Genomic DNA, 11,318 nt, shown 5'->3' on the forward strand with positions numbered 1-11,318 from the left:
GATCTACTGCTCAGTGGAGAGTTATTGAATCTCCATTTGTGCATTGTTGGGAAATGTAATGTTCTTCTGTTCTTCCTGCAGACAGAGTCTTGACCATGAGAAGTGTGCGTGTGTGTTTCTGCCTCGCTCTGCTGCTGCCTTGGTGTGTGAGGAGCAGCCCTGCTCTTACAAAACTTGTTGAAGACACACAGGGGGATATGCTGGCTGTCGACATCCTGAACCGCAGCGGTTTGTTGAACTCATTGCTCCGCTCTGAACACCATGCTATGCTCCGACGAGTACGGGCACCACGACCAGCCTCCCAGGTGCCAAAGAGAGCCCAGCAGGGATCCCGCTTTGCCCTGTCTCTCGATGTTCCCACGAGCATCCTCAGTGTCCTCATAGACCTGGCCAAGAACCAAGACATGAGGACCAAGGCAGCCGCCAACGCAGAACTGATGGCACGAATAGGCAAGAGGAAATAAGAGGATCAGATGGAGCTTTCAGGGGCTTGACGGACAAAATGTCACCTCACAGAGGACTTTACTTCCTACATTGTGCGACTGGCTCCTGTTTAGAAAAACAGTGTTAGTTCCTATCAATTCAGACATTGCGATCAGTAACTGTCATTTAGATCTTTTATATGATATACATGGACTGACTCTTGAAACATAAATAAATATAAAGCATATGTAAATGTGAACAACAATGCAAACAATATCAATCAATGTAAGATGAAGCTGGTCTTTTGTCTCAAAACAAAATCACACATGGTCAGAAACTGATCAAGTTCTGAAATCTCTTTGTTTCAGCATGTGTTCACAGAAAAGGTTCTGCAATTAAATCCAATATTATAACCCTTTTTTTCTCAAGGCATTTCATTGCATTGATAACAGGCATGCTAAGTATAATTACAAGCATCAGCAAACCCATACATAACGCACAAATGAATGATCTGAGCCTCACGAGCCTGCGTCACCCACAGCGCAGTCTGATATGTGATAACAGGACAAAGACGTGGGCAGGATATTGACCTCTGAGAGAACAAAAGGCCATTTCTATAGACCTTTGTTCACTAATACTTGATATATTTGGCAAACAAGTTGCAGCTATTTTGAGTCTGATGCATTATCAGCTCTTCATTAGTCTCATATCTGTGGGATGATTCATCTGTGCTACTGCACTGAGCATGAAATGTGAAGCAACAGAGTGAAATAAACTGCTCATCTGAATTACATTTGAGTTTGTTCTTTTTTTAAATTGGACGTGACCCAGAATTATTTCTCATATCATTTCAAGCTGTGGTAGCTTAGATTCTATACAGGTTAGTACACTGACAATACAGTGCAGCAAATGTACAAGTAATAAACCAGAAACAAGTCACTGAATAATAATTAGTAACAAAAATAAATAAACCCTTGCCAATATAAAGGACCTAAAAGTTGTTCGGAGACATAAGTAGGGTTATTTGTGGTGAGATGAGAGTATTTGTAAAACTGGTTGTATGCTTCTGTTACAACACTTATCGTAGGCAACAAATCAAAGGAAAATACCATTCCTGCTTCTTCTGAAAAACATGCTTTACATTCAAGAGAGAATAGTCCCACACTGGGCTACAGCATCTGAGTTTGGGAAACTCGTCATAAGGCATTTGCTGCACACAATTGTGTCCCTCTATTTTATGTAATGAGCGCAGTCCTCTAAAAAATTGTAATCTTTATTTAGGTTAATCAACTCAATTTGAGTTTCATTTTGCTTCTTTATAAACCTCGACAAGTGCGTTTCTACTACAATTGCTAATATTACGGGGGGCTTTGGGGAGAATCTCAATATGTTGCATAAACACAACTTTGGCTGCTAATCACTTCGTAGGCCTTGTTGGGGCCTATACGGCTGTATGCTTTTTAGTATTTATTTTATTGCACAGTAAGGGGAAAAAAAACATATTAAACAAATAACAAAATAGACAACGTTCAGTGCAGCAAGAGGCAGAAAACTAAATGAGCTTATTTGAAGCCTCCACCTAAATAATGCAAAAAAATCACCAAATTATAAAAACAACTAAACAAAACATAATTAAGATGCAGAAAAGCATATGTACACAGATATGTATAAAAATGTATTAACTGCATACAGTAACAATAAAAAACAAAAGCAGAAAATGTGTGTATATATGTGTGTGTGTGTGTGCAACATCTGTTTAAAACACACCTGTAGTGACAGCAAAACAAAAATACTGCTTATAAAGACTTACAGGTAATTCTGATAAACCATAAATGCATGCATAAAGAGTAGTTAAGGGATAGCAGTTAAATGTTGTTTCAGACATTTTTTGCAACATTTCACTGAGCAGCAGATTTTTGACAGGCGGGAATACATGTTCCATAATTTTATGCCTCTAAATCCAAATCGAAAATTTACTTCTGCAAGTCAAACATTTCGGAGGATGAAGATCTAAAGCTTGACGGGTTGAGTAAGAATGGACCTGGGAATTAAGAATAAAGTAACTCTTGAAGTGCTCAGGGATATTTCATTCACTCGATGTTTTATAAATAAAAGCACATATTTGAGAAATATGTATATTATAAATGTTAAGAATCAGGCGCTTCTGAAACAAAGGAGCAGAAGAAGCACAGGACTCTGATCGGGTTGCCACCCTGACAAAGCATTTCTGGAGAGCAGAATTCTATGGAGATACGTAGGAAAAGTACTCGCCCAAACTATATTAAAATATGAAAGATAAGGTTAAATTAAACTATAATAAAGAGTAAGGAGACAACTGGTGGTGACGAGATGACTGAGCCTTCGAATAATACCAAGAGATTTGTTTATTTTTCTGCTAACCCAGTCAATCTGGTCTCTCCAACTCAAATTCTCATCAACCAAAACTCCCAGGAATCTAGTAGTTGCTACATGGGGCATCTTAACGGAATCTATAATAATTTTGGACAAATTTTTTAAAATTTTTTGCCACTGAAAATTATAAAGTTAGATTTTTTTTTTTTTATATTCAAAGATAATTTATTTAATTTAAAACATTTAATCAGTTAAACCAATATTAGCATCCATCATCAAAGAATCTAAATTTGAATTAGAAAGAACAAGGTTGTGTCATCTGCAAACATTATTGGAGAAAGAACATGTGAAACATTATACAAATCATTGATATAGATAAGGAATAATAACGGCCCCAAAATGGACCCGTGGAACCCCACAATGCAGTCTGGCTTTGTCCGAATAGCAATCCTTGACAGAAACAAACTGGCTTCTGTTGAAAAGATAATGTTTTACCCATTTGTGTGTAACATCATGAAAACAATATTTAAACATTTTCCAGTAACACATGATGATTAACTGTATCAAAAGCTTTTGAAAATTCTAAAAATATACTACAAGTAGATTTATGATCATCCAGTGCAGGAGTCATTTTGTCAGTTAGATCAAGCAAAGCCATATAGCTAGAATGATTTTTCCTATAACCATATTGATGTTTAGAAAGAATATAATTTATATCAAGGTGAAAGAGAATCCTTTTGTATACAAGTTTTTCTAGTATTTTTGAAAAACAGGGCAAGATAGGTTTATAATTATTAAAAGCTTGGATCATCTGCTTTAAATTGGAATAACTTTAGAATAGAATAAACATGTTTATTTCTATAAGATTTATATGTCCAATGGGTAAGGGGTGTAGGATTAGACACATATTTTACTATAGCCTATAGTTTATTCTTCAAGATTATCATTGCCATTTATGCAGTAGCCTACAACAGCACTTTCTCTTATTAGGCTACTTTTGTAAAAAGTTATACGGGAAGCTAGTTGTTTAAAGTTACAAGCAAATACAGATGGTTATTTTGTTGACTTTATCCTGAATTTGACTCCTCAATGCAACAAGTCATACAACCCAGACATTTCCCTAATTACACCTTTAAGTCTGCACATTCATCAGACCAGGTCCTGTAAACATAATCTTTAAATTAACAATGAAATAATACGTTTGAATGTAACCCTTTTAGTCCTATAGTAGGTCATTTTATAATGTTGTATTGATAGGCTACTTCTGTTTATAATAGGCCAAATTTGTCCGCTGGGTTCCTTACCTGTGTCTAAACTGCAGCAATTCAGTCGTTTGTCCACATGATGTCCTCATTGTTTCTCCACCACGTCGACTACTGCAATTTGTATTACCTTACAGTTTGGCGAAAGACGTCAAATATTCACAACATTCAATCCAATAAATGTTAGTATAGCCTATGGTTTACATTCTCGAGCGCTAGAATAAGGTAAAGTGAACATACATGAGCCAAAATGGCGCATCGGCCTCCTGTAGTCGTTAATCAGGTGTTGTTAATTAGCGCGCCCGTTTGGAGGGAAAAGTAAGGTCGTTTCATTTACTGTATATCTGTTTTACTTTGTGTCTCTTACCTGCTTTTTGCTTTTGGTTTTATGTTGTTTTAGCCTATAAAATAGCAGCTAAATGAGGTTGCATATTTCATATAATCCGGGAACATTTTATAATGTGGTGTTATTTTCCTTGTCCGTGAAAAAGGTTACAGTTCTTTCTGTTTTACCTGAAAATGGCCTCTCTTTAGTACTTGCGAAGTTGAACGCCCCCCCCCCCCCCCCCCCCCCCACCCAGCTCATTCTGCACTCTGCAGCCATTATAGGCCTAATATTGGAAAATAGCCTTCTCTAGGATACTCTGCTATGTTTTTATAGTTTATTTTTAATTTATGTTTTATAGCTATGTGGTGTTTTAACTTTGACCTGCAGAGGGACTGCAGATGTAAACTAGCTCAAAGCTATCTGGTACAATGCATCAAATTACTGTGGTGGAATTTCTGTAGTTATTTAGATTATAATGTACAGATGTCATTAGGTTTATTCACTGTTTTCTAATGTCAGTCAGACCTGACAGAGTTCAGTTGTTATTAGAACACCAAGTACAGCTTAGAGAGTGTCAACTGTTCTTCCTGATATCTGCAAGCATGTTTGGACTTATTGACTGCTCCAGTGTTATTGACCTCACAGATTAGTCTAGGTGGGTCAATGTGACATGACCCTGATAATGATAATGTCTTTTAGGATATATGCGATGCCTTTTGAGAGGTTCGGCAGATGTGATTGAGCAAGACACGAGTACAGAAGTGTGATGTTGAATCATGTCTCCTCGACGAGTATTCTTCTCATGTATAAACTTTCATCAACGTAAGCCATCTGAGTCAACTGAGTCTTATTGTATGGAGTCAAGTCAATTACAACATTTATGTTTAATATTGAACATCATGGTCACTTTACAAATAAAATAAATAAATAAAATCAAAGCTTTAGGTTTGTTGACTTGGTTGTATGATGTGTGTCTCATATAGGTGTCTCATAAAACCCCCAATCCTTAACTGAAAAACCAACATTTTAATAAAATCACACTTTCCTTATGGTTTGATGCTCTCTTTTTAGGGGACTTAACAGAAAGTATTTTTCTGCCACTTAATAATTGTGCCATTTAACATGAAAGGAGGATGTATGTCTGTCCTGTAGGCGGCATACAATACTATTTTTAGCCATGATGTCAGGAGTCAGGACTTGATGTCCTGACTGGGTGTCCTAACTGATGGCATCACTGGACCGATATCCTCTATTTCCATTCACAATGTCACAGTTGTTCAGGAGGATGCAGATTGCAAATTATGCTGCTCAGCTGTGTGTAGATTTTTGGACTCTATGCAAGCGTGAAATATAGCCTCTGGTAATGGCAGTCTGGTTTGAGACTTTTATCTCTGGTCTTTCATCTGAACCAAAGTTTACTTAAGTGTAGCTGGCAATATGTCTGACTGTCACAGCAGACAATATCAAACAATGTAAGGTAAACAGGGGATCTCGTTCAACCACCTGTAGCTTAATGTACAACATGATGTAATAACATAGGTAGGAGTGGTCACTCCTTTTCTACATACTGAATGCTGACAGAACAGATAACATGTTGAACATTGAACGATGACCTCATTTGGGGAATTCTCAAGATGTTTGCTTTCCAGCTGTTATACCACTGAGATATTGTCCTAAATAAAGACCACAAATAATTATCAAAAAGGACTCAGAAGTTAATGTAAGATTTAATAATAATGAGAGTTTAGAGATGTGTACTAAAGTAGAACACATTACGTTACATGGTCAGGACTATGTAATGTGACATCAGAATCTAGAAACTCTACTGCGACAAATCGGCTTATGTTCAGGGCCTATTTAATATTTTCTTATCACAGAATTCCTGTTACAGATAAAAAATCTGCCCCCACAACATTACAGCAGAGGCAATATGAATAAGGCTTGTGCAGCCCAAAGCCTTAAAAATGTTTGTTTTTAACCTCATTCTGATCACAATGTCCAAGTTAATCTGGATAATCTACTTGACACACATGATTTTCTTTGTCCTACTTGTTAAGTAGAAATAAGATTCAATGGAGACTGTTCAGATAGGCTGATGCCTTAAAAGATTTATAAATGAAACTAAAACTGTCTCGCTGGATACACATGCTGCATATGCTACGACCAGAGAAGAGTTGTTTGTGGTGAGCTGCCTCTTTAGGATGCTAACTTAAAGTAACTGTTTGTAAATACAACAAGCTGTAATCCACGGCTTTCACACAGCAGTGTCAATGGGAGTGTTCATAGAGAATTACACAATAAAGCTGGCGGCTTACAAATAGTTCAGCAGTCATCAGCACAAAGTTCAGTGACCAAGTGGTGCAAGAAACACCAACCAGAGAGTGTGAGTTACAGGAGAGGTTTATTTATCAAAACAGAGTCCAGAGAAGTTGGGAGACCCCTGTAAGGATTCTTTTCAGGACAACAGGTGGTGAAGGGCCACATTTTTGAAGATGTAAGTTGATTTAATTTTGATTGTGCAATTTTGTAAAATTTCAAACTGCTGAATTCACTATGAGCTGTTTTTGGTGCTATTTTTGTAAAACATGTCAATGTTCTTGTTGTCCTCTCCTAGGGATAATCTATTGCCCTGCAGTTCATGTCTAATGCTTAACTGATGCTTCTTTAATTCTAAGGTTGATGAAACCGCAGATGGAGTATGCAATGAAGTCCCTCAGCCTTCTGACTCCATCTTCCCTCTCTAAGTAAAAGCACTGCTCTATCAGTTGGATAGAAGACTAACCTATTGTTACCCTTTATTGCTGTGAAGGTTTAACATTGAGAAGTTCTACTGATTTGTTTGATCTCTCCTCAGGTGTGTGACAGCCAGCGCCTCCATGACCCATCAGCTCCTGTCTGGTCGGGGTCCTCGACCAAAGCCCTTTAGGGTCACTAATGCTGATCGCAGTGTGAAGAAGGGACTCATGGCGGACACGCTCGAGGACTTGATGAACAAGGTGAGTGTGAAGGGTTGAAAGGGCAGAGGATGTTGTGATTTACGTGTGGATGAATGATCACCCGGTTACTCAAAGAGAACTTGAAGCTGGGTGTGTATAAGGATTAAACGACCTCATACAGAGTCACCTCTGACTCACTTACTGCAGCACCATCTGTTTCATCATGGACATTTCAAACTCATGCTGATTCAAGTTCACACGAGTAAGTTGTTCACTCTATTATTGGTCGTTACCTTTCATATATCTGATGGTACAGCTGGCTGACGTGATGTGTGGCATATTTAATGAGCGTATCCTTCCTGACCTCTCAGACCAGCGACTCGTTCAGTGTGCCATGTGTCAGCGCTCTGCTGCTGGATGAAGACGGCACAGGGGTGGACAGTGAGGATTTTTTCCAGACCCTGCCTGAAAACGCTGTCCTCATGGTGCTGGAGAAGGAGCAGAAGTGGACCCCGAATACAGTACGACAGTGTTTGAAACTTTTCACATCAACCACTAGGGGACACTGTTGATTAACTGCCTCAGCTTTAAATTGCACAGTGGAGCTCTTAACATTTTAATCATCCGTCTTCGCTCAGCTGATAGATGTAGTAGATGAACAGTTAGGAAAATATCTGCTTCTTTAATACAACATCATGAATATGAATGATACAAGGCTCTAAAGACTGAAGAATAACACATGCTGCATGCTCCCAATTGGCCGGTTTCCTGTTAGAGTCAGAACATCCAAAGGTGCCTGCACCTTGTTTATCTGAATTATGCCTCCCTTTCTATCACCCTACAGCTCAACCCCTCCAAAGATCAGCTCAGTGAGTGCAGGCCGCAGAATAGGACAGATGTGGCGAAGCTGACTTTTGACCTCTACAAGAACAACCCCAATGATTTCATCGGCTGCCTCAACGTGAAAGCAACCCTGTATGGAGCTTATTCCTTGTCCTACAACCTGCGCTGCTATGCTGCAAAGACGATGCTTAAGTGAGTGAAAAATACTCGTTTGAATTATTATGTAATTGATGTTTGTTTGTTTCTTCATTAAAAGTGTTCCTCTGTTTAATGCACCGAGGCATAACTTTGGATACCCCTTAACAGTTTACTGCAAGATGAAAATCAAATACTGGAGCTGAAAATTGATCAATGTTAATGAGTTCCTAATTCATTTATAATCCACTCATGGTAGTCTGTGTCCAAAACCTAGCACAGCTAGTCTAAATTTATCTGAATGGGTTCAATTAAATTCATTGTATTGGTAGAGGAGCTGAAATAGTCGAATTGGTGAAAAACATAGGCTAGATTTTAATAGTTTCATTTTTTTGAGGAGTTATGTCATCCCTAATGAGATCTGCTGAATTCCTCTTTTGCATGAAGCTTCAATTGAAGAGAATTAAACTTTGCAAACTTGTTGAAAATGTGGCTTTTGTTGCTTCATGCAGCAATAGGTTTGTTTCTTAGAAATGACACTACCTGTCAAACATGTAACATAAGTCCTGGTGCAGGCTCTTGCTATATCACACATTGGCTACTGCAACTCTTTACTGGCAGGTCTCCATGCATGCACACTCAAACCTTTGCAGATGATCCAGACCTCAGCAGCCCCACTGGTCTTCAACCCCCCCCCCTAATCAACAGAAAGAGCTGACGCTTGAATCAAATACAAAACCCTGTTACTGGCTTACAAAATGACGAGAAAAACAACTCCTCCATACCTGAACCCCATTATCCAAGTCTACACTACACAATGAAAGGCCCCAGGTCCGACCATCACAACAGGGCCAACAGTTGCTAACTAGACTCTTCTCCTCTCTAATCCCTTGGTGGTGGAATGAGTTACCAAAGTCCAATCAATCTGCAGAGCCCTTTTCCATCTTTGAGAATAAGCTAAACACCCAGCTCTTTCATGAACACTTGTGCACTTAATGACATTGATAATGATGATATTGAAGATGGTGTTGATAAAGATATTCATGCTAATGATGATATCAATGTGGAAGCCATTGATGTTTTTTATGGGGATAATAAAAAAAAAAACTATACTCCCTGAGCACTGCCTTGCAGCCCCTTTAATCCGATCGGACTAGAAGCTGTTTGTTGGCACTTACCAAGTTGTTTTCCTCCCGTCTAGATCATTGCTTGTATTATGCTTACTCTCAGATATACGTGGCTTATGACGAAAGCTTCTGCTGAAGGAAAATGTAACATTGCAACATTTTTAGAAGTCAGTTGTATGATGTGAAGTTAATTCCAAACTGATATTCTGAGGTAGTGAATATATCCTGTCAGTCATTTTCTCAGCCTGTCATGCATTGTCTATTTAATTTTCTGTAACAATTACTCAAGTAGTTACAAGTTATTTTTTTCTCTGTTAATATATTCATGCATGCTCCTTCTTACTCACGATTCTTCCCTGTGTGTGTTAACTGTATCTGCTGAAAAAAGTTTTCTTCTTATGACTAATCATTCCATCTTTTCGTCCGTGCGCTGTTCCCTCCAGGGAGGCTCTGCGATGGACCATCTTCTCCATGCAGGCTACAGGCCACATCCTGCTGGGCTCCTCCTGCTACATCGAGCACCTGCTGGAGGAGGACGAGCGAGTGGAGAACGGCCTTACGCTGCCACAGGAGAGCAGGATCAGCCAGCTGCAGGGGATGCTGCTGGGGAAGATAGCCCACTGGTGATGCACAGGAGCTGACAACGGTGCAGGAAACACATTATCCCCTCTTAGACAAAATGTAGATGAAACAGCTGATCTCTGCCTGTGTATGTAATCTACGTAGTCTGCAGACTTTTCAGATTCCTTCCTTGGTCACTTTTGCTCTGTTACATTTCATTGCCACATATGTAGATACAAGTTTTACTTGAGAAAGCACTTTTACTCACTGCTGTGTAACTTTACCTTTTAAAGATTAATTAAACTGACACTTTTTATTTTCCAAATTATATCAGTCAGTTTGTGTCTACATAGGGTCCACAATCGGTCTACAAAGATGTACAGGGTCAGCCCATTAAGTTGGCTTTGTAAGTGTGGTTCCTGGTCATAGTCAGCGTAATTGGCAACAGGTCCAGCTGGTTCTCCCACGCTTCCCTAATTGTCCCCTGGTCTACACCGTCCTGTCAGCTGCAGCCTGCTTGTGCCTCAGAAAACCAGAGAAAGAGAATGAAGGAAAGGCAAGCAGCTGCAAGGGGCGAGGGATTGGAAACAATCTATTATCCTAACAGCAGAGAGAGAAAGAGATGATGGCCTTAGCTGGAGGAAGAAGTGCCACTTTTGCCATCTTGTCTTGGAAGGTTGCAGCAAAAAGCTGAGGACAGATTTGAACTGTCTGGGGCAGAGATATTCAATGGGTCAAGTGTCTTCTCTGTTTCATCATCTACTTTAGATGATTTAGACATGTCTTTCTATTTACCAAGAAACATTAAGACCATAAATAAAAGAACTGCAAGCAGTCTTCTCTGATTGCTCCATATTTACATGAAACACATTATGAGAGTTTATGGAATGAGTCATGGACCATATGAGATTGACACAGTTTTCTTATAACTACATATTTATACATGCCCTCTAGCTACACACCCTCATACACACCATGTCAAAGTCAACACTGGTCATATGCTTTTCTTTGTGTGCACTGAAAACAGTCATGAGATACTGTACATGCTGGCTGCCTCCTGCTTTAATGTACATTCATTGTAGTTAACACTGAATAGGGCTTTTGTGATGTTTAAATGTGTTTTATAGTTTTTATTGCAGCTCTGTACAATTTCTGCATTTAGACGGGTTGTACACATTCCACCTGTTGAACAGTTCTGTTTGACAGGTTAGATTTTCTTCCACTTCACTGAAAGTGTGCAGATGACGTTTAAGTTGTTTACTGAATCTGTGGTCATTTGAGTTTGCGACCTTTAAAACAAACACATGATCAGAACTTGTTACACTTGCCACATTCTTTGAGCGCTCCTTTA

At 39.0% G+C, this 11,318-nt stretch overlaps 1 protein-coding gene across 3 annotated transcripts; it reads left to right on the top strand.

Annotated features, from left to right (window-relative positions):
• The first annotated feature begins 6,679 nt into the window (after positions 1-6,679).
• Positions 6,680-10,295, top strand: cidec (cell death inducing DFFA like effector c). 3 transcript variants are annotated; one of them, XM_061042371.1, is made up of 6 exons: positions 6,680-6,859; positions 6,980-7,109; positions 7,220-7,361; positions 7,673-7,822; positions 8,146-8,336; positions 9,850-10,295. In XM_061042371.1, exons 2-6 carry the CDS (start codon positions 7,045-7,047, stop codon positions 10,031-10,033), a joined length of 732 nt encoding a protein of 243 aa, XP_060898354.1. In that variant the 5' UTR covers positions 6,680-6,859; positions 6,980-7,044; the 3' UTR covers positions 10,034-10,295. The 3 variants fall into 3 exon arrangements, with proteins under 3 accessions (XP_060898354.1, XP_060898356.1, XP_060898353.1); XM_061042370.1 differs by having other exon boundaries at positions 6,682-6,859; positions 7,041-7,109; XM_061042373.1 differs by lacking the exon at positions 6,980-7,109.
• The last annotated feature ends 1,023 nt before the right edge of the window (positions 10,296-11,318 follow it).

Source organism: Labrus mixtus, chromosome 7 (assembly GCF_963584025.1).
Source record: "Labrus mixtus chromosome 7, fLabMix1.1, whole genome shotgun sequence".
Lineage (NCBI taxonomy): Eukaryota > Metazoa > Chordata > Actinopteri > Labriformes > Labridae > Labrus > Labrus mixtus.

Excerpts from the sequence above, each read along its gene's own strand:
- cidec (XM_061042370.1), top strand. Across the intron at positions 7,110-7,219 it reads ACTCCATCTTCCCTCTCTAA|GTGTGTGACAGCCAGCGCCT; the intron begins GTAAAAGCACTG and ends ATCTCTCCTCAG. Across the intron at positions 7,823-8,145 it reads AGAAGTGGACCCCGAATACA|CTCAACCCCTCCAAAGATCA; the intron begins GTACGACAGTGT and ends ATCACCCTACAG.